This window comes from Acartia tonsa, chromosome 12, assembly GCF_053477335.1.
Source record: "Acartia tonsa isolate MP-2025a chromosome 12, ASM5347733v1, whole genome shotgun sequence".
In the NCBI taxonomy this organism is placed as follows: domain Eukaryota; kingdom Metazoa; phylum Arthropoda; class Copepoda; order Calanoida; family Acartiidae; genus Acartia; species Acartia tonsa.
Window position 1 is genome coordinate 24,733,558 of NC_137271.1, and position 25,278 is coordinate 24,758,835.

At 31.8% G+C, this 25,278-nt stretch overlaps 1 protein-coding gene across 1 annotated transcript in view; it reads right to left on the bottom strand.

The window, feature by feature from the left end:
• LOC145333270 (uncharacterized) overlaps nucleotides 1–25,278 on the bottom strand; it is a 90,209-nt gene that overhangs the window by 27,854 nt on the left and 37,077 nt on the right. The window contains exon 7 of the mRNA XM_080178402.1: nucleotides 5,487–5,524. Coding sequence (XP_080034528.1) covers nucleotides 5,487–5,524 — 38 coding nt within the window. The remainder of the gene's footprint in view (nucleotides 1–5,486; nucleotides 5,525–25,278) is intronic.

Here is a 25,278-nt window from a genome sequence, read left to right on the forward strand (position 1 = left end):
CAATACAATGTATATCTTATATACTTGATTCTAATTAATATTCTTAAAGTGATAAAACTCAATTATCCTTCATAGCATCACCGACAGACAAAATTAATGGCGTTGTTACATATAACCTAATTACAAAATACTTAATCCTATAGAAGGTCTAATCCTAAATTGGTAGTATTTGTTCTCTGATGTCGTACAAAATCTTCGGACAGACAAACAGACGCAGTTATACAAGTAGCATCGCTACTAAAAAGAAAGGATGGATGGATGGTAGAGCAGAAAGAATAGTAGAAAAGGTTTATAATCAAGCTATCAGATTTAAAGTTAAAACACTTTTTAAGATAAAACAAGGATGACAACAAACACAAACATAGATAATAAAGATAAATAGACAAAGGAGAGATATAGAGAAAAAGAGAGAAAGAAGGAGAGAGATAGAGAGAGAGAGAGAGAGAGAGAGAGAGAAAGAGGGAAAGAGAGAGAGAAAGAAGGAGAGGCAGAAGGAGAGAGAAATAAAAAAAGATACAGTAGAAAAAGCGAAATGAAAATTTGTATTAAGGTGAAAATAAACAAAAAGTTGAAATATTTTAACCCTCTAAAATATAATACCTTTATTTATTAACCCTTACTTATGATAAAAGGTGGGGATAGTAACTTAGTAAGGTTGGTTGTTAAAAGGTTTCTTTACAAATCATACAATACAGTAAAAATATATATTCTAATAGTAAAATATCTAGAATATCCTTTTATCTAAAGTAGTTAGTTCCTTTGTCTGTCAGTAAAGATCTCGCTAACCACTTCATTTTAAGGAATCCTCTAAAAAGATCTAGGAAGGTTTTAGTGTTTTTTTTAAATTTAGGTTATGGGATGGTTTAATGCTATTTTATCATTGTTTTATGTGAACACTATGAAGGTTCTCACATGAAAGGGTTCTCTCTCTCTCCACTCCCGGAAGTCAAGACTCTGTGAAGTGAAGATAAGGGGAAAATAAACAAATTAACCCTTTATGGAAGATTCATTTTGTATGCTTTATACACAGTGTTTCATAAATTCATAGAAAACCATAATTTGGCTGTAACCAAAAACTAAATTAGTTTCAATAATTTAATAATCTGTTTTTGAGAGTTTGTTTTAATAAAAGAATTTCAATCTGCCCACTAATTTTATGACTTTTTTTACTTGTTTGTAATACCTGATTTTTAGATTTTAAAAAAATGTATTGTAGTAATGCTTACTGTTAGTTAATATGTCAATGTAGACAATTTTGATCCTGTAATAAAATTAAATTGAACCTTGGATAAGTAGATCATAAGTTAAGAGATGTATAATGTATAGACTATATGGGAATCTTCACTAAAAATTTCAGCCATCTTTCTTATATTGAAGCCGAGAAAATCATGTTTCCCCCACAGCCTTACCGATAGACTGACGGACAAAATGAATTATAGAGTAGCTTCACTACTAATAATAAAATAATATTCTCATAACTATAATTTTTTGAAATGAGGATTTTTGTTTATATATTGTTATTGATAGATCAATAAAAGAAAAAAAAACAGACAGAAAGGGTTAAAAATGACACTAAGTAATTGGAACCATGAAAGTAGAAAGGCGGAAGGGTTAACAAGGAAGAAGCCATAAGCATAAGCAGAGCTTGGTGTACACTCACTCCCCCACGTGTATCATATTATCAGTAAAAAAAATTAGCCAAGAATCTTGAGAGATAAGACAATGAATGATAAATTGTTGCACATCTCTAATATAACATTAGATTAAGAATATTGGTTGAAAAGTTTTGACACTGCTTTTTGAACCAAACTCCCCATAGTTTTAGGCCATCAAAGAAGGGAGCATAGTTAAAAAAAATATTGGATACTAATGTAATGTACATTCCAATGTCCCTTCCCTCCCATATTTTAGTACTAGAAAACAAACTGTCTATATTCCTTTGCAATTTTTAAATACGATGATAAGCGCAGGTGAAGATACACCGAAAAGCTTTACGCTCCCACTAGGGTTAAGGTTGAAGGTGGGGGGGGTTGGGGAAGGTGTTTTATACGAATGGAAAAATGATGAAAAATGGAAGGCTAAAAGGTAAAAATTGGGATGGGGAGATGGGGTAAAAGGTTTGATTTAATGATATTGAAAGTAATAGTGGGAAAAGGGTTAACCAATAGACAAACATTAGAGTCCTACAAATTAGCTTTATGTCCGTCCTTGTGTAACACACAATAAAAAAGGTATTTATCAAAACTAATTCAGGATCATGTTACTTGTCGATGCAGCGCTGCACTTACAAGTAACATGTTTAACTTTGCTGCACTTACAAGTAACATGTTGAAGGGAGATAAATAAAGGAGATAGGCAGACAATGTTAGTTATATTTTTTATTGAAAATAAGCTTTTTAGTCATTTCTAAAGAACTTCAAAACTTCAAAGACTCATATCAAAGCAATGAGAGGTTGTCACAGAACCTTCTTACAAAGTTATTTGGATGAATACATGTGGAGGGATCGCTATAATGATAATGTATTTTACAATTTGTGCAACCAGATTGCTATTCAATATCATGTGTAATTATTTAACAATATTTTTGCATATATTCAAAACCAATAAATGTTTAGCTAACAAATTAATCTTAATTGTTTCTATTTATAATTATATTAGTATCTCTATAGGGAATGGAGGGGGGATATTGCTGCATCTACAAGTAACATGTATGAGTTTGCTGCATCTACAAGTAACATGTGATAAGCGCTGCATCGACAAGTAACATGATCCCTAATTCATCTTAACAATAGGACAAAAAACTGTTTGAAATTGTAAATTATGATAGTTTGTTATGGCTGCGCTACTCATGATCGTCGATTGTACTTTTCCAAATCTGCTTTTGGTAGCTCTAAAATTTCTTGGTCCAATGGATAAATAGAGAAAGGGTTGTTATCATATAAAAAGAGGGGGGAGGTGGATGTGGTTAATGAATATGATGGTTTAGAGTTTACACAAATTATACAAATCCGCTAATTTTTTTAAATAGCAAAAGTATGATAATAGACATTCTTTTGTTATTGGTAATTACAATCTGATATTTAAATGTTCCAAAAATGACCTAAAACCATTTAAAAACTTAAACTAACTCAAACGGTTCAGTGGTTGGCGAGATCTAAATGGACATATAACTGTACTTTTATTAAATATGATTATTTTACATAGATTAGGTCAAATTTAAATTTAACTAGCTAATCATTCGATTTTGAGGAGTTTTATAGGATAATTTTAATAATCAAAATGCTTGAAGCTTCTCTATAGTACAACCTTCCTTCCGCTAGTGGTAATGTATCAACACTTTGAGGGAAGTTTGTTTAGGCTCACTGGCAAATATCCCAGGGATCTTAAGGGATAAGACAATGGATGATAAATTTATATACAACCCCAATGTTGATAAACAAAATCACCCTTTCTGTAGATTAAAAATTGTAGAAGATTGTAACTTACCAATCAAGATTTGATAATGAACCTAAAGTTTTTGAGCCAACAAATAAGATAACGTTATTATAAAACTTTGGGTACCAGTGTAATTTACAGTCTTATGTCCCCTACCTCCCTGAAATAACCACTCCTTGGGAAAATAACTAAATTATTTATGTATATTATCAGATTCATTAAATCTTTACTTTATCTAATATTTATTTCACGAGCGACTACGCCCCAAGCATTTAGGAGCTTTGCTTTTAGAGGAAATCAGAAAATAGCCTTAAACCAACCCACAAAACCGTAACCCTGTTTGACCAGCCATGTAAGAGATATTATATATTTTGAAATAAACAAATAAAACTTTTAAATTAATGTTTATGAAGGATGAGACAATCGATGAAAAATTAATATAGAGCCCCAATTATTATAAACAAAATACCTCTTCTGTATATTACAATTATTGGGGGGAAAAACAAACATTGCTACTTTTAACCAATCATGAATACTTGATGAAAAGTAACCAATATTTTAGAGCCAAAAATAATAGAAAATTTACAACCTAAAATACATAGGTAAACAAATAATTATAGAATAGCTGCGCTATTATACTGAGAGATAAAAGTAATCAGGGAGGGAGAGACATTGGGGACTGTATAAAGTATTGGTACCCAAGGTTCATAGACATAATCTGTCATTCGCTGGCGTAAAACATTTGGGGACTTTTAATAAATCTTTATTTATTTTAATCAGATAGTGTCTAACCTTTTCAACCAATAATTAAGTAATCTACATCAATTTATCATCCATTGTCTTATCCCTTAAGATCCCTGAAAGTAATGCACTTGTATTTTTGTATATGGTTACTATTTCCCACATTAAAAAGGCACTTTACACTTTATAAAGCTGAAACTTTAAAGAGACACTCACAGTTTTCAATATGTTAAAGGATAAGACAATGGACGATACATTGATGCACACTAGCAATTATGATAATCAAAATTTCCCTTATATTATAAATGGTACTGATAGTTTTTACTCCCTAATCAATATTTAATAAGTACTCAAAGTTTTAAACCAACAAAAGAGAGAACTTGCTCATAAAACTTTGGGTACCTTCAATGACTATTTAAAATGGAGATTCATTTTCAAAAAGGGTTTCCTATAAGAAGGTAAAGCCTTTTTGACTAACTTATAATTTTTAGAAAAATATAAAAATCCAACTGTCCTTTGAAGTGGTTAAATGTAAAAATGCACTTGACTTCTTATCTGTTGAATCTAGAATTTTATTTCACATGGTAGCTCCATAGGCTATAGATCTTACTTTAAACATCCCACTATCTCAAAACAATTCAATTCAAGAGCACTAAAACCTTCCCAGGATCTTAAGGGATAGGACAATGGATAAAAGTTTCACCTTGTGTAATAGTTATCTATCGCATAGTAAAATAAACAGCTATCTGCGGACAATAAAATAAATATTTATAAGTTTAAAATCAGTTTTCTTAGCCCCGAGGGGCCGAAAACAAAGCTTTTATTAATATTTTAATATTCGATGAAAATTCATGTGTAATACGATGCTACACACGATTTTTTATTATAATCCAGCGGATATTGATCGGTTATGAAGCCATACTGGGAATTAATTAATTGATTGTTGGACAAGTGAGGTACTGAAAAAAACTTGATTGTAAAACTTTGGGTACCAGCAATGTCCCCAAGCATATCCCATATCTTTCATCACCTCATTTATTGGCTTGGAAAATTTGAGTACTTTTGTTAAATCTTAATTGGGTTGTACAAACTTTTAGTGTCTGAACTTGGCCACAAAAAATTTAAAATAATTTTGATAATCATAATGAGGGTTTAATTTATCGCCCATTGTCTTATCTTTAAGATACCAAAAATTCGTGTTTAAGGCGTTTGTTGTCTTGTGATATCACAATATGCCAAAACTGACAACGACGTACAATAAAACCACAAAAATTAGACAAAGTAGCTTCGCTACTATACAATTGACTTACCTAAATATATTGTTACTCGTATTTGACTTGTCATCACCCTAAAATAGAAAATATTTTGTAAATTCATACATAAATAGATCTATATATATATGTGTGTGTCTGTTTGTCTATTTGTACCCAAGGATCTCGGTAATCGCCAGCCCGATATGGTTCTCCTTTACAGTGAAGCTTCACATCGGTCAAGACAAGGTTTATATTTATTTTGGGGAAGGGTATCTCCATTCTCCCAAGAGAAATCACAAACAACTGAAAAAATCACCCCCTAATTTTTTTCCTAATATGTAAAGTGGAAGGTCGACCAATCCAATCCCCAATACCTCAAGTTTTGTCATTTAATGTCAATAAATCATAAAATATGACATTTTAGTAGATGTTTTATCTATGTTATTGTACCCTTCCTCCTTGATAAACAAGGATTACAGTCGTACAAACGGATATACAAAATATACGTAATAGCCCTAGTAGTTTTTAAATCTGACAAGTAGTGACAAAACCTTGTCTAATCTGAGTTTTGACAGGTTTTCCTCAGGTTTTAATCTGCCCGCCCCTCATCAATCAACTCTGACATTTGATTACATTTCGTCAGATTGTAATCTGACAAAACCTGTGTTTTTGCGCAAAAAGGTACTAAAACTCAGATTACTCAGGATTTGCCGCCAAATTTTTAATCTGTCAGGGGGGATTTCAGATTATAATCTGACGAATCTGACTCAATGTGAGCAAAGTTCAGGTGATTAAGATCGTAATCTGTGATTAAATTGACCCTCAAAATTTGCCCAGTTAATCCCTTATCTGACATTTGATGACAAACAGTCATACTCTAACCTGACATTTGATGACAAACAGTCATACTCTAATCTGACAATTGATGACAAACAGTCATACTCTAATCTGACATTTGATGACAAACAGTCATACTGTAATCTGACATTTGATGACAAACAGTCCTACTCTAATCTGACATTTGATGACAAACAGTCATACTGTAATCTGACATTTGATAACAAACAGTCCTACTCTAATCTGACATTTGATGACAAACAGTCATACTCTAATCTGACATTTGATAACAAATGGTCATACTCCTAACTGACTTTTAGTGACAAACAGTCATACTTTAATCTGACATTTAATGACAAACAGTCATACTCTAATCTGACATTTGATGACAAACAGTCATACTCTAATCTGACAATTGATGACAAACAGTCATACTCTAATCTGACATTTGATGACAAACAGTCATACTTTAATCTGACATTTGATGACAAACAGTCATACTCTAATCTGACATTTGATGACAAACAGTCATACTCTAATCTGACATTTGATAACAAATGGTCATACTCTAAACTGACTTTTAGTGACAAACAGTCATACTCTAATCTGACATTTGATGACAAACAGTCATACTCTAATCTGACATTTGATAACAAATGGTCATACTCCTAACTGACTTTTAGTGACAAACAGTCATACTTCAATCTGACATTTGATGACAAACAGTCATACTCTAATCTGACATTTGATGACAAACAGTCATACTCTTATCTGACAATTGATGACAAACAGTCATACTATAATCTGACATTTGATGACAAACAGTCATACTCTAATCTGACATTTGATTACAAACAGTCATACTCTAATCTGACATTTGATGACAAACAATCATACTCTAATCTGACAATTGATGACAAACAGTCATACTCTAATCTGACAATTGATGACAAAAAGTCATACTCTAATCTGACATTTGAAGACAATTAGTCATACTCTAATCTGACATATGATGACAAACAGTCATACTCTAATCTGACAATTGATGACAAACAGTCATACTCTAATCTGACATTTGAAGACAAACAGTCATACTCTAATCTGATATTTGATGACAAACAGTCATACTCTAATCTGACATTTGATGACAAACAGTCATACTCTAATCTGACATTTGATGACAAACAGTCATACTCTAACCTGACTTTTGATGACAAACAGTCATACTCTAATCTGATATTTGATGACAAATAGTCATACTCTAAACTGACTTTTAGTGACAAACAGTCATACTCCATACTGACTTTTAGTGACAAACAGTCATACTCTAAACTGCCTTTTAGTGACAAACAGTCATACTCTAATCTGAATTCAAGTGAAAAATAGTCATACTCTAATCTGACTCTTAATGACAAATAGTCATACTCTTTATTTAAACAAATAATAATTCTGATATTTTGATTTTAATAGCATTAAATTTTACAAAATTAAAAAATATTTAATTAAAAAATATAAAACTATAAAATTAAATGATGGTACTCTTCAAAAGATTCTGGTTGTTCTAGTTGTGCAAATGGGTCAACAGAAGTAACTATCATAAACGATTTTGTACTTATGTAACAATCTTTTAATTAAGTTATTCTATTGAAAATTTTCTCTTTCTTGGTTTCTCATTTCTTTGTTTGTGTGGTAACTGCATCAAAAACTGTTCATCAACAATTTAAAAATAAGTTATGATGTAGTTTTAAGATTTTCAAAACCACCTCAACACCAGACTAAAAAAAATAACAACCTGACATTGAAGTGATTCTAAAATTTTGTGTTAAATTAATTTTTGACAATAGGTATACTAATTAGAAATGATTACAAATCAACATATAATATCTAAAGGGATAGTTGCATAAAGTGCATTAAAAAAGTTTGATGGCAAACATAAGTTACAAAAATACCATCTAACATATATAATTTTCAAGTCTTGATATTTTTAAAACTACCTGGTAGAAAATTGAAATTATTACAAATGTATGTCCTCTAGATAAACTATTGAACATAAAAAAGTATGCAGTTCACTAAATTCAAGTTTAAATGCAATTCTTGCAACTACCCCTTTGATGCAAAAAATAAGGAAAAATTTAATACTATTAATTAGATATCTATGAATATTTGATTTCAACATTCAATTATACAAATTATACATTAAACTAAATAATAATAATATATCAGAAAAAAAAACTAAAGAACACAGAATATGCAACAATATTTTTTGTTTTTGTTAATGTAGCTAAGATCAAGATTTATATTGTGATATATTTTGAAGTAGTTTCTATATTTTTTTAATATCCTCCCCCCCATAAAGTTTTTTTTGTCTCTTATTTTGAATGTTAGATTTACAAAATTTCTTTTTAAATTACACAAATATGCAACCTTTACTGTAATTTTTTTACTCCTAGCTGTCACCAATTTTTTTGCATGAAACACAAAGTAACATTAATTATAATCCTACTAAAACCTTTTTTTAAATGACTCAGTACTTATAATCTAAAGTGTTCTTCTAACTTTTACACAATTTTAATGAAAATTTTTAAAACTTTCAGTCTGTATGTTTGGCATGTAACATCCAATCAATATTTTTAAATAATATTCAAAGATTTTAAGCCAACAAATTAGAGATTATAGAACCAGTATAATTTCCAGTCCAATGTCCACTCCCTCTGTGGTTTATGCAAATAACTTGATTGTTATATAACACAAAAATTTAACCACAAAAACGATTATCTAGAAAAAAAAATAACCGGAAAGGATATCTAAAAAAGATACAACACAAAATATTTTCTCCAACTATTTAAATTTAATATAGTTTTTTTAATATATTTTTTTTCCTTTTAAAACTTAAACTTTACTATCTATCTATTGAAAGTAACAATTCATATATTTGTTTCTCCTTTTATAAAAGTAACAGGATGTCTTTATGAGAGTGTCAGCTTGTCTGTTAATACAATGGGATCTCTCTAACTGCTGAACCAGTATGGTTATAATTAACAATGTAGCTTCTCATAGGTCCTGAAAAGATGTTTTTTACCTTTCTTTATAAAACTAAAATTGAATATTAAGGGGAGTTGATTCGTCCCCCCCCCCCCATTAGAGGCTTTTAGGGGTGTAGCCGCTAATTAGAAATAAAATACAGGGAGGGTAAAACCATGGGCATTTTAATACACTATTCCCCAAAGTTTTCTAATAACCTTTCCTTGTTCTTTGTCTCGCCAGCTCTAGGGATATTTATTGTATTTTTATTGATTGGTTCATAAAGTTGAGTGTTCAAACGTTTCAACCACTTATTTCAATCTACAGATGGGTTAATTTTGTGTATTATCATTGGGGATATACAACAACAATTTATCGGCCCTTGCCTTATCCCTTTAGATCCCTGAAGAAAATAGCAATATGTAATGAAACTCAGGGATAAGACAATGGCACATAAATGGATGTACATATCAATGGCACACAAAATTACACCTTCTGAAGATTAAAATTAGTGGTTGAAACGTTTGAACACTCAATATAATAAATCAACCAATAATAATTTTGTAAAAGTTATTAAACCAACGAATGAGAAAACATTATCATAAAACTTTGGGTAAAAGTGTTATAAACAGCCCAATGTCAAAGTAGGGAATAAGAAAGTACCCAAAGTTTTATCACCACATTGTCCAGAGAGAGAGGGAACAATGAGCTATTTATTACACTGGTCCCCAAAGTTTTTTAATAACGTTTACTCATTCGCTGATTTAACAACTTTAGGGACTTTTACTAAAAAAATTGTGTAAACAAAAAAGTGGAAAATCAACCCGCCTTAACATACATCTCCAATGATGATGCACAAAATTACCCCTTCTGTAAATTATAATTAGTATTTATAACATTTGGAGACTCAAAATGAGTAAAAAAGTCCCTAAAGTTGTTGTGCAAATGAATGAAAAAACGTTAAAGATTTAACAGGAATTCAAGAGATAAACCAAAGGAAAAAACATTTATTCATATCCCAAATGATGATAAACAAGATAATCCTACTGTAGAATAAAATTATTGGTTGAAAAATTTGCACTCTTCTAATGTAGAAAAAAAAACATTCAAAATTTAATAAGAAAAACCTGTAAGTGTTGTCAACCGAAGATAATTTTGGGTGCCAGCGTAATTTAAAGCCCAATGTCCCCTCCCTACCTGGTCAAAAAGAGAAGGAGGAGACATTGAACTGTATATTACAATAATACCAAAGTTTTAGTTCATTCGCTCTACACTTTGGGTACTTTTATTAAATTTGATTAGTCAATTAATATACCAGCAGTGTCCAAACGTTTTAACCAATAATTATAGAATTTAGAAGGGGTATTTTGATGTATCATCCATTGTTTTATCCCTTTTATCACTGACAATGTTATACGTCTCTGAAAAGCAGGTGGATTCTAAGCTGTGAAGGATTAATTGTAGTATTAATTATAGACAGTTGACCAATGATATTGGTCATCTTTTAGCTAGGCTACTTCAAGTAAGAGCATCATCTAAAAATCAGTCTACTAAAATGAATATCAGGAAATATCTCTCAATTTTATAAATGCACCTCAGCCCCCCCCCCCCCCTTATATTAAACTTTCCAAAATTTCACCTAAACATATCAAAGGACACTTGAACTAATTGATAAAAATAAAATGTTTTAAATGGATGTGTGGACTTTCTGATAACATTTATAGAATAATTATGAAAAGTTTGAAATGGAAAGAACATTTTAACATGTAAAATTAATGAAATATAACAATTATGTATGGACAAACAAACCCTAACTTTATAAAAAGCTTCTCTTTTGACGAGGAAACATACAAAAGCGAAGCTCCAAAGTAGTAAAACCAGGGAAACGGGATTGGATACTAACAAACAATTCTAAGTGAAAATTTCCCCACAATCTCCTTCCCCTTTTTCTGCAGTTATTACCCACTTCCCTTCATTTACATCAAGAAACAAGTTTTACGCTAACTCTATGCCAACAACATATTTATCAAAAAAAAATAATACTTGTTGATTATCAATAGGATAATTCTAGCTAACCGGACCGACCCCAATTATACAAAGTCGCTTTAAAAAAAACCAGGGATCTAAAGGGATAAGACAATGGCTGATAAATTGATGTACTTCCCCAATGATTATACACAAAATCACCGTTTCTGTAGATTAAAATTATTGGTTGAAACGTTTGAACTTTCAACTTAATGAAACAACAAATCAAAATTAACTAAAGAGCCCAAAGTTGAAAAGCCAATGAATAAGAAAACATTTTTATAATAATTTGAGGACTAGTGTAATAAACAACCCATTGTCCCCTCTTTCTCTGAAAAAAAAACAGTATAGTAGTTGGGGAGGGAGGGGACATTGGGCTCTTTATTACTATAGTCCCCAAAGTCTTATGATAATGTTTTCTTATTCATTGCAAACTTCGTTGAAAACTTTGGGGACTTTCAACCAATAATTGTAATCTACAGAAGGGATAATTTTGTGTACCATCATTGGGGATGTACATCAAATCATCGGCCATTGTCTTATCCCTTTCGATCCCTGAAAAGAAGTTAGCTATGCATAAGTAACAATTGTTAAATGTCCTATAATTCTGGTTGGTCTTTCCATATGTCCGTTCAAAACGCATAGCTCTTTTGAATAATTTAGATATGTCATAATTGTCCTATCAAATTCAAACAGTTAGGTACGATCTAAGAAGCGTAGTATTCAATTCAAGTATTTTATAAAGATGCATGCTTGTCATTCTTGTTCAAGGGCGTGCAAGCATATTTAAATAGGTAGGGGGGAAATAACCAGTTTGTAAATACTAGACTTTGCAACATTAATAACAAGGATGACAATATCCACAAGAAACAAAGCAAAAAACTTATTATTAGAGAGGATGGTCAGCTGATATAGAAAAGAAAAAAAATATGAAATAAATTTTAGTACCAAATATTTAAGGGGTCAATATTAAATATTAGCATCGCCCACTTAGAGTTACTGACGGACTGATGGACAAAGATAATCATAGAGTAGCTTTGCTACAAAATAGAAGTGGAAAAAAATTTAAGTACCAAATATTTAAGCGGTCTATCTTAAACATTAGCATTGCCCACATAGAGTTACGAACAGTCTAAAGGACAAAGATAATTATAGAGTAGCTTTGCTAAAAATAGAAGTGGAAAAAAGTTCAAATTAATATAGTCGTCGACTATATAGCTGTTAAAATGATAGCCTTGGCAGACATATTATCGTCAATCTATTTTTTCAAGTATATTACTTAGAGAATCAATTTGAATATCTTCAGGGAGGAGGGTAAAGTATCCAAAGTTTTAAAATCACGTTGATCTATTCGTTGGATAAAAAAAACTATAATTTTATTAAACTTTACTTATAAAGGGATGGCTACCCCCCCTATCCAAAAAAAAAGCTTGGACGTCCTTGATACCACGAGTTTTTAGGAGGTAATTAAGTTAGGTCTGTACATCTGTAATTAATAAATTCTGTCCCATTGCAATGCATTAGTTTCAAGCTTTGCACGATAAATAGTTGGCTGGTTTTGCTGTGCTACTTATTGTTGAAATTGTACTTGGTTAGAATAAGTATAGCTAGTTTAAAGTGCACTTTTATTTTATAGCTGTATATTATTAAAATAAGAAACATATATTGCTGCGGTATTTCTTCTATTAGAAATAATTACAGAATGCTATTGTTATGTTAGTATGGACAGGATTTCATAGTTCTTATTAGACATTCTATTTAAAATATTTTGCTTCGCTAATCATGATCATAATTTTCCTTATTAATATAAAATTGTCAGCTAGATTTTCTTCAAGAGACGGAGAGGGAGGGAGGGAGGGAGAGAGAGGGAGGGAAGGGGGAGAGAGAGAGAGAGAGGGAGAGAGAGAGAGAGGACAATGAGCTGTTTAAAACACTTGTTCTCAAAGTTTTATATTTACGTTTTCTTATTCGTTGGCCAAACAATATTGAGAAATTTAAATGAAATTAGATTGGTTGGTTATTAAATTGAGTGTCCAAATACTTTTACCACTAATTGTAATCTACAGAAGGGGCAAATTTGTGTTTTTAAATTGGAGATGTACATCAATTTATTAGCCAGTCTCTTATCCATTAAGTTCCCTGACTATTTCAGGACATAAATACTAGGACGTCCAAGCTTTCTTTTTTGGAGGGTGGTTAAAATGAGGCCCTTCGAAGGTCAGAGGGGAGGAAATTGGGGATCAAATTTTTGGGGGGGAGGGTATATAATAGTTAGTTCTATATAGCTGCACATCTTATAGACAAAAAAAAAAACTTCACTACTTAGAGACAAATTGTTCATAAATGTATAAATAGATTTAATTATATCTGCACTACTTGACTTAATTTTTAAAAGCAAACCTTTTCTATTATTAGTTTCAGTTCGTCCGTAGTAACTGATAGCTTTTTCCGTTAATTTAGGCAAGTTATAATTGTCCTATCGATTTCAAACTTTGCATGATTATTCCTGTAGTAGTTAGGTACGATTTAGAAAGCGTAGCAACTCTATAATCGTTACTAGAATGTCCGTAAGTTCATTTTAAACATGTTGATTTTTATCTTTTTTAATAATATAATTTTATTTCATATCCGATTGACTGAAATACTGATTCCTAATAAAAAAGGTACAATATTATAAGCGAAGCATCTATATAATCAAGTCAGAATTCTGTATTTAAGAAGTTTTGTTACAACAAGGATGACAACATCCATAAAAGCGAAGAACTGAAACGGTAGGTCAAACGGACATTAACACTTGTATAGTGTCTGAACTGAATAGTCAGAATATAATGTATAAGAGGCAACGCAAAATTGTAAATAAATTTGTTGAAAAACTGCTTGATACAGGATACTGTTTATGGACATTCCTACATTTTTAGGACTTGATTATAGAGTTGCTTCGCTTGAATATTGTTCTTTGTTGTCTTCGGAATCAATATACCAAAAATCACATCAAAAATTTGTTTTCAAAAAAGTAGAAAAATCAATGTTTAAAATGGATGTACGGACATTCTGGTAATGCTTATAGAGTTGCTACTCTTTCTAAATTGTACCTAACTACTACAGGAATCACCATGCAAAGTTTGAAATCGATAGGACAATTCTAACATGCCTAAATTAACGAAAAAAGCTATCTATCTCGGACGGACGGACCGACCCTAATTATAGAAAAGTTTCGCTTTTAAAAATACACATATAATTTTGTCAAAAATTTTATATTTATATTTTGTAAATTCAGTTCTGATACTCTATAAGAGTTAATGTTCGTCTGTCATACAGTTTCAAGGCTTCGCTTTTATGGATTTTGTCATTCTTGTAACTTCATAAAAATGCATGTTTATCATTCTTGTTAAAAGCAACGCTATTCTTATTATATCAAACAAGGATGACAACATCCATAACAGCGAAGCACTGAAACGGTAGGACAAACGTTAATGTAAACGTTATGGTAATTGTTACGCTTTCTAAATCGTACCTAAGTACTACAGGAATCACCATGCAAAGTTTGAAATCGATAGGACAATTCTAACATGCCTAAATTAACGAATAAAAGCTATCTATCTCGGACGGACCGACCCTATTTATAGAAAAGCTTCGCTTTTAAAAACGTTGTCTGGGAGGTAATGGTGTGCAAGCTTTTTCAAATGGGGAGGGGGCAAATACCCAGATTTAGAATACTAGACTGCGAAATATTAATAACAAGGATGACAACATCCATAAAAGCGAAGCTCTGAAATGGAAGGGCAAACAAACATTAACACTTGTAGAATGTCAGAACTGAATTAGCAGAATATTAATGCATCAATACAAACAATATTGTAAGTAAATTTGTTGCAAAACTGTTTATAGAGATGCTTTGCTTATAACATTGTACCTTGTTGTAATAGGAATCAGTTTTCAAAAAAACAGAAGAATCGGATAATTTTAACATACAAAATTTGTTGTCAAAAAAGTTAAAAATCGACATGTTTCAAATGCAAGTACAGAATTCTGGTATTGATTATAAAGTTGCTACGCTGCTTTCTAAATTGAACCGAACTACTACAGGAATCATCATGCAAAGTTTGAAATCGATAGGACAATTCTAACCTGTTTAAATTAACGAAAAGAGATAACTCTCTGTGACTGACGCACGGACGGACGGTCATACGGACAGACCAACCCTAATTATAGAAAAGCTTCGCCTTTAACAAGAAAGATAACATCCATAAGAAACAAAGCACAAAACTTATTATTATAGAGAGGATTGTCGGCTGATAAAAAAAAAGAAAATATGAAATAAATTTTAGTACTAAATAATGGGTACAGTCCCTTTCGTGAAAACGCCTCTTAAGGGGCATTTCTTCTTATTTTCACATTAGTTTTTATAATTTATTTTAGGTTAGGTTATTTTAGGTTTAGGTGAATTTCCTGCATGGGCTAGAAATAGGGTAAAAGCTACTGTGAAAATACGACGAAACACCCCTTAAGAGGCATTGCCACGAAAGGGACTATACCCCCAAAAATTAAGCAGTCTGTTAGTTTACAACATTGCATCGCCATCCATAGTGTTACGGACGGACTGATGGACAAAGAGGATTATTGAGAGAATTGTAGAGTTCTACACAACTTATAATTATTACTTTATTTTTATCCAGGGATAATAGGAGATAAGTCAATTGACTATATTTTGATATACGGCCCTAATGCAATGATAATAAATGAAGAAAGTTGAGGAAGGGGAAATTACACTAGAACCCAAAGTTTTAAAATCAAGTTTTTAATCGTTGGATTAAAAACTTTGGGTACTTAAATTAAATTTTTATTTGGTAGTTTTTTTTAAAAGCTTTCAACTAATAATTTTAATTTACAGAAATGGTAATTAATTATGTTTGTTTTATCCTTTAAGATCCCTGACAAAGTTTCCCCTTCTGTAGATTAAAATTATTGATCAAAAATTAAGACAAAGCAATCAAAATTCATGGAAATAAAATAAGATAATGCGGTTATAAAACTTTGGGTACCAATGTAATTTACGGTCAAACGGCCCCTCCTTCAAAAATATAAAAAAAAAATGAAATAATTATGCCTAACAAACAGCAACCCAATTTCAACTATATCCAATGGCCGAGTTATTGATGTACATCCCTAATGATGATTTACAAAAGAACCCCTTCTGTAGATTACAATTAGTGGTTGAAACGTTTGGACACTCAACTAAATATTACACAAACGAATCAAAATCTAATAAGTCCCCAAAGTTGTTAAGCCAACGAATAAGAAACGTTTTTATAAAATTTTGGAGACTCTAACTTTCGATAAAGGTATGTGGGAATCTTAACCCTATCTTATATTTTATTTGTTTAGGAAGGGTAATAAATCAGGGATGTTAAGGGATAAGACGATAATACAATGGATAATAAATTGATGTACATACCCAATGATGATAAACAATTACCTCATATGTAAATAAAGTTTATCTGCTACCAACCAACCACAATTCAATAAAAGTACTCAAAATATTTGTAGCAAGGAATAAGAATAAGGTGGTAATAAGATTTTAAGTACCAGTGTAATTTACAATTTCTTGTCCCCTTCCCTGGATATAAATTGATCATAAATGCTTGATTAAATCCCCCATATCTTCTTATACTCTATCATTCTTAACCCAAGCTACTTCGACTCCGCCCATTTCCTTATTAGTATCCAAAACGTTTGGGATTTGATAATATACACAAATTTAAAACAAAATTAATCATTTACTAAATTATTGTTCTTACCTCTTGGTTTACTTTTAGATGATCATGTTGACGTTTTTCGTTCTATATATTTTTTCTCTCTTTGGTTTAAGGTTAAATGAATTATAATTAAACATTGCTAATAAACAGCCAAATTTCAAACCATTAAATTGCAGCATTTGAATTTAACTGTTTAAAGCACTATTTAAATAAACAATAGAAATATAATTTGAACTTTGAGTTGGAATTCCTTATTTGAATAGTTTTTATTAACTTATTATTAAACAACACTTATTACATTGAATCTTTGCATCAAAACTCACGTAGTATCTTCACACTGTAACCTATTTTTCTCAACTGGCTGACCGAAAGCAAGTGCGCGCGCGCACACACACACACAAACCCATTCACCCATTCTTTCATGACTAAAGGTTACCTTGCGGTTATTAGAGAGAGAGAGAGAGATTTCAATTCAAGCAATAATTTAAATCTACAGATGGGGTAATTTTGTGCATCACAATTGGGTATATACTTCAATTTATTGGCACTTGTCTTATCTCTTTAGATCCCTGTTCGGTTATACTTATTTAGATTGACGTAACTAACAATTTAGGTAAGTTGTGTACATTTGAAGTTGTTAAGGTAGCGAATAAGAAAACGTTATTATAAAATTTTGGGAACTAGTGTAATAAACAGCCAATTTTTACCTTCCTTTCTGCAGACTAAACCACTGGGAGGGAGGGGGGGATTGTTTCTCCATTGAAAGTTTGAGAATAAAATGCCTATTCTTTTTCATATTTTCCATTTCACATTTTTTATTTAGTAGAATGCAGGGAGGGAGAAGAGATTGGACTGTTTATTACACTGGCCCCCAAAGTTTTTTAATAACGTTTTCTAATTGGTTGGCATAACAACTTTGGGAACTATTATTGATTTTTTTGGTTGATTAATTAAGGTAACTTTTCAACCACTAATTGCTTTCTACAGAAGGTGTATTTTTGTGTATAAATATTGGAGAATTACATCAATTTATCGGCCATTGTCTTGTCCCTTTAGATCCCTGAGTAGAATTAGATCAATCATGTCCATATCTAGCGAAGCATTTTGTTAGAACATCCAGGGACCTTGGGGGATAAGACAATGGCCTAAAAATCATTAAAATTTCCCCAATAGTGGTTAACAAATTTACCCCTTTTGTAGATAAAAATTATCAGCGGAAAAGTTTGGACACTGCTAGTATATATTGTAGCATTTTAAAAAGCGCATCTTTTCTATAATTAAGGCTGTTCCGTCCAAACGTCTATGTATATACGAAACGATAGCTCTTATTGTTAGTTTAGGCATGTTAGTTGTCCTATTGATTTCAAACTTGGCCTAATGATTCTATAACAGTTAGATACAATTTGAAATCGTGGCAACTCTAATAATAAACAAAATGATAGCGAAGCATCTCCACAATCAAGTCTAAAAATAAACAGAATTCTGTATTTAAGTAATTTAGAACATATTTTCATACAATTTTGTTCAGACTTATTCATTTAAATTCAGCTTATGAAGTTCTGACACTCTACAATTGTAAATGTTCGTTTGTCTTTTGCTTCTATAGATGTTGTCATCCTTGTTTTTATATAATAGTAATTCTATACTAAAAGAACATAATAGCGGCTACGCCCCTGAAAAGCTTTAGGATCGACCTCCCCCCCCCGCCCCCCCCCTATTATTAATTTACGTTTTAAAAAGTAATATTAAAAAAATTGAGGGGGGGGGGTTTCAAGACAATTTCTTTATTTCTCTTGGGAGGTTGAGTTACCAACACCAAACCCTTCCCTAAACATATAATAAGATTCACTGTAAAGGATAACTATATCGGTTCAGTGGTTAGAGAGATATTTCGCTATGGATAAAAAATGACTGATAAAACAATGTATAGACTAGATGTGCATGTGTCATGGATCTCTTCACTATTAATTTCAGCAGTCTATCTTTCATAGCACGAGAGAAAGTTAAATAGCTTTATGGACTGACTTGGAGACTAATCCAACAAAAAAAAGTGTAATTACTTTTCTCGTATTCATTTGAATCCGGTGGATAGGAACCGGTTCTCATGAATACGAAAAAACTATGTCTAGCATCGTATTATATCCAGTTTTCTACGAATGTAGAAATGTACAATCATAAGATTAAAACTAGTTTTTTTAGCCGGTGCCTTCGGCACCACGGGGCTAAAAAAACTAGTTTTAATCTGATAATTGTACATTCTATATCCGCGGAAAGCCGTTTATAATACGATACGAGAAATAACTATTCCAGCATAGCTTCAAAACCGATTAAAATCCGCTGGATTAGAAACTGTTCACAGCCATACTGAAAATCATGTATAACATCATATTATAGAAAATTTTCTGCAAATAGTAAATTCATTATTCTTAATACAATTGATACCAGCTCTGTTGGCCCGTGCTTTTGAGCCTCAGGGATAACAAAACTGGAATAATTCTTACAAATTATCATATTACTGCCTATAAATGATGCAATAAATAACTCTTAACATTTTTGCCAGTTATCCCTTAACAATTTGGCCCCTTCCCCTCAATTATCTCAGCCCTCATTAGAGCTAGAGCTAACATTTTTTGTGCATGTCCCAAAGCTAATAATAAACTGACTCAGAATATGACGTCAAAAAAATTAACCAATGAGAGGCCAGTATACACTGCAATTGTCCAATGGTAAAATTTAGTGGCCTCTCACTGGTTATTTTTTTGACATAGTCTGAGTCAGCCACTTTTACTTGCTTCCATGTCCTCTGTTTGATAATGAGTTTCCGACTATAAGTGAATCAAAGTCAAATTTTGCTTTCTTCAACCTTTTTTTTAACAACGTTTTTTTTTCACTTACAAATTTCTAACGACTGTAATTTTTTTTTTTTGAAGCTAGAAATACATCTAAAAAAAAGTTTTTTATCTTTATATAAATTTTATTAGAAATTAAAAAAAAACAAAAAAACAGCCGCAGCTGTACTAGGCAGTTGCTACCCTCCAAATTCAGCGGTCAGTGGAGGCTTTAAAAGATTTCTGGAGACCTAAGGGATCAGGACCTGCAGGATCATACCTGGAACCTGAAATTTAATTGAACACCTTAAGTTTAAGTCAAAAAATATTTTGCTTTTTACCTGGATGAACCTGCCAGGTTTGCTGGAATCCTGTGCCTGCCAGGATGGAGGTATTAAAAAGATTACAACTCTCAGTTATGTTTCATACCCATATTTAAAAAATCGCTCATTTTTTTTTGTGGGTAAGATGGAGAGCTGTACCTTCATGACTTTTTAAGTTTAGTAATTATACGTCGACAAGAGTTGATTTATTAGGATATCTGGTCTGTGTCAGTCGTGGTGTCTGGTCAAAGTCGGTTGATTAGCAAAAAAAATTAGAAAAAATTCTAAATAAATCTTAATTTCTACATTATGACTTTTGTGTATAAGGTAGAAACCTAAAATTTTTTTGGTGAATACTTAGATATCAATGACCTTCTGAGAAAAGTGGTGTTATGACCGTTTGACCGCTCCCTGACCAACTTTATGACCGATTTTTGTCCGGCTTTTACTACAGACATATATCATGAATATCGTGGCTTCTATTACAGCTAGAGACCTATATTTTTTTTTGGTAAATCCTTGAGTAATAATAAACAGATAAAAACATTAATTTGCGCCGCCAATTGCCGTTTTACCGCTGTAACCGCCGAAAATAGCGCTTTCCGTTATTTGCCGTTTTTCGGCGATGATCAGAAAAAGTAATTTTTTTGTTATGAAAAATAAAAGTTCGTCCTAAAATTTGGTCATTTTAGCTGCAAAATTGGCCGCTCTACAGCTGTTTTAAAATTTAGTCTTTATCTGTACCAGGAGCCGAGATAGAGGGGGGCTCTTGGAGCCCCCCCCCCCCTGATCTATTAAGGTGGGAATTGGGGCCTGATCTGTAAGGGTTAAGGGTTAAAGTTAGTTTATCAAATTATATAATTCATTTCATGTTGAGCCTTTTACTTAAACAATGCACTGAGTCACAGTGAGCCCAGGAATCCAATTTTGTGGAAAAAATTAATAACTTCCTTATTTTTCAACCAAATCAAACAATTTTTTTTTTAATTAAAAGGTTTTTATAGTACCTTTTACAGAATTAACAAGATTATCCCTTCCTCCCTCTCTAGATGATTGGGGGGTCAAAATATCACCCCCAAAAATTGGTTTTTGGTCGATTTTGACCCAGGCCACTTTGAATGGCCATCACGACCAGGAAAGTGATGGGAAAAAAATTGTGCAAAATAGCAAAGATGGGCAATGGCCCAGTGTGTCAGGTGACATGTGTCCCAGGCCTGTCAGCCAAGCAGTCTGGCTGCACTGGCATGCCAAAAAACCTCAAAAACTTCAATTTTTGACAATTTTTGCGACCTTTAACTGCGGCTGTCGGCCAAACGGCAGGTCAGACCACCTCTGGCCGCACACCCACCAATCCGGCTTGGAATGACCTACAAAAAAGTGGTAATACACATGGCTGCGCCACAAACACACGCCGCCCTGTGTGCAAAAAACACAACAAAAATTGTCATTTTTTTGGTGTGCTAACTTTGCAGCCAATTAAAGGACGGAAGGCGGCCGGCAATTATCTCTGACTTCTTCTGAGTGCAGTTAGAGCCGACCATTGTGGTTCTAAAGATACCTTTAGATTTCTGGTAGCCCCTCCAGGAGGCCCTCAGGGTCCAATACACAAGGGCATAGTAAAATTTTATTTTGAGGTGCTCTAACTTTTCCACCACTGGTGGGAAAATTTTATGCCATGATTTTTCGGAAAGGCATTTTGCCAGATTTTTACCCTGTAAAAGGATTTTTCTCTATAATGAAATCCGGCAACAAATTATATAAGGATTATACACTAAAAATAGCTTAAAACGACCTTTACAAAAATATCTATAGAGGTTAAGCAACTAAGTGAAAGTTGATAAGACCAATGGGATTCTCTTATATATTGCCTAATTAATGCTAGAACTTCATCCTAAAAATTTTCACCTCGTTGCTTAAAAGATCAAGGTATTTAAATCAGAGCTTAAAAAAATATACAACTTGCTTTTTTTGCATTTTCACCAGCTTTCTTTAATATGGATTCAAGAGGTTTTTTTTATACAAAACTATTTAGTTTCTTGTTATCCAGCGTTAGATAATTGCACAACCTTTCTAAAATGTTATTACATTACGTCCTAAGTGAATATTTGATTAAATGGCAAGAAAAACAAAAAAAAAATTAAAAATATTTTTTTTGGGAGATTTTTGTATCTAAATTTCGTGAATTCCATGGTAACAACTTCAGAAGGCCATAAAAACTTTAATTTTTTAAATTTTTTATTAATTTAAAATGGCAAACCTCCTCTAATATGATGAATTTTAACATGGACTTTTAAAATAATTGATTTTTTAAAGTTCAATTTTGGGCATAAATAATTTTTTCCACAAAGTTGGATTCCTGGGCTCACTGTGTGAGTGTATCTAAACAATGTCTATTCAAAGAAGTAATATTTTTCAAATTATTAAAGGAAGACTGCAAGAAATACCACGCTTAAAGGACGCCTGCAAGAAATACCACGCTTTAACTTCTGAAAGACTGCCACAAGTAGACCCAATACTCCAAATTTAAAGCCTTTAGCTTCAATAACAAAAAAGTTCTAGGTATTTCAAAATAGCATTTTATGTACAATGAAATTTTTGAAAGATTTCCAATGCTCATAAAAGAAAAAACAATATTAAATTACGTTGCCCAGACACAAAATTATAACCTTATTTTTGTCAGAAACTTAGATTACCGGTAACTGATTACATATTTACAATAAAAACACCACATTTCATGTCAAAATCTATGAAAAAAAATCGATTTAAATTGCATTAAAATCAAAACCCCAAATTTGATGCCTTCAGCTTCAATAAATAAAATGTTCTAATCATTTCAAAATTACATTTTATCTACAATGACAATTTTGAAAAATTTTCATTGCTTACAAAAGAAATTACAATATTAAATTACATCGCCTAGACACAAAATTATGACCTTATGTTTGTCAGAAACTTAGATTGCTGGTAACTGATTTCTTTTCTATAATAAAAACACCACTTTTATAGTCAAAATCTCAAAAATTTGGTTTAATATGTGTTTGTAAGCATAAAATTATAGCAGAAACAATTGAAACTAAATTAAGCTCAGCTGTGATTGTTCGTTGAACTGATTCAGCCTTCTGATTGGCTGGAAATACTACAGTACTCTAGGTACAATGTAAGTTAAACTTATTTTGTTTAATGATTTTGACTATAAAAATAGGTACTTTTAAAAATAAATATAATTAGTTACTGGCAACCTAAATTTATGACAAAAAAAGCTTATAATTATGTCTCTAGGCTACGTAGTTTAATTTTAAAGTTTTTAACATGAGTGTTGAAAATCTTTCAAAATTTTCTTTGTACATAAATTGTCATTTCAAAGTGCAAACAACTTTTTTGTTATTAAAGCTGAAGGCTTCAAATTTGGGGTATTGGATCTACTTGTAACAGTCTTTCAATAGTTAAAGCGTGGTATTTCTTGCAGGCTTCCTTTAAGTAATTTTCTCAACTCTGACTCTATGTCAATACATGTGATATATGAATTCTAGCAACAATGTGTCAGATAAGGTATTTTCCCCAACTTTGACTATGTCGCTAAATGTTATATCTGACTTTTGGTAACAATATGTCAGATTAGGTAATTTTCTCACACTGACTCTATGTCACTAAATTTCATATATGATTTTTGTTACCAATGTGTCAGATTAGGAAGTTTCCTCAACTCTGACTCTATGTCACTAAATATCATATATGACTTTTGGTAACAATGTGTCAGATTAGGTAATTTTCTCAACTCTGACTCTATGTCACTAAATGTCATATATGACTTTTGGCAACAATGTGTCATATTAGGTAATTTCCCCAACTCTGACTCTTATGTCACTAAATGTCATATATGACTTTTGATGATATTGTGTCAGATTAGGTAATTTTCTCAACTCTGACTCTATGTCACTAAATGTCATATCTGACTTTTGGCAACAATGTGTCAGATTATGTAAATTCCCCAACTCTGACTCTATGTCACTAAATATCATATATGACTTTTTGTAATAATGTGTCAGATTAGGTAATTTCCCCAACTCTGACTCTATGTCACTAAATGTCATATATGACTTTTGGTAATAATGTGTCAGATTAGGTAGTTTCCTCAACTCTGACTCTATGTCACTAAATATCATATATGACTTTTGGTAACAATGTGTCAGATTAAGTAATTTCCCCAACTCTGACTCTATGTCACTAAATGTCATATATGACTTTTGGTAACAATGTGTCAGATTAGGTAATTTCCCCAACTCTGACTTTTTGTCACTAAATATCATATTTGACTTTTGATGATATTGTGTCAGAATAGGTAATTTTCTCAACTCTGACTCTTTGTCACTAAATGTCATATATGACTTTTGATGATATTGTGTTTAGGTTTTCCCCAACTCTGACTCTATGTCACTAAATGTCATATATGACTTTTGATGATATTGTGTCATATTAGGTAATTTCCCCAACTCTGACTCTATGTCACTAAATGTCATATATGACTTTTGGCAACAATGTGTCATATTAGGTAATTTTCGTAACTATGACTCTATGTCACTAAATGTCATATATGACTTTTGGTGATTTTGTGTCAGATTAGGTAATTTTCTCAACTCTGACTCTATGTCACTAAATATCATATATGACTTTTGGTGAAATTGTGTCAGATTAGGTAATTTTCTTAACTCTGACTCTATGTCACTAAATGTCATATCTGACTTTTGGCAACAATGTGTCAGATTAGGTAATCATTATTTACCCTTCCCAACATATTGGAGGGGGAGTAATTAACTCCTTCCCCCCCCCAAGCAAATTAGGTAATTTCCCCAACTCTGACTCTATTTCAATAAATGTCATATATGACTTTTGGTAACAATGTGTCAGATATGGTGATTGCCCCAACTCTGACTCTATGTCACTAAATGTCATATATGAATTCTGATAACAATGTGTCAGATTAGGTAATTTTTCCAACTCTGACTCTATCTCACTAAATGTCATATATGAATTCTAGCAACAATGTGTCAGATAAGGTATT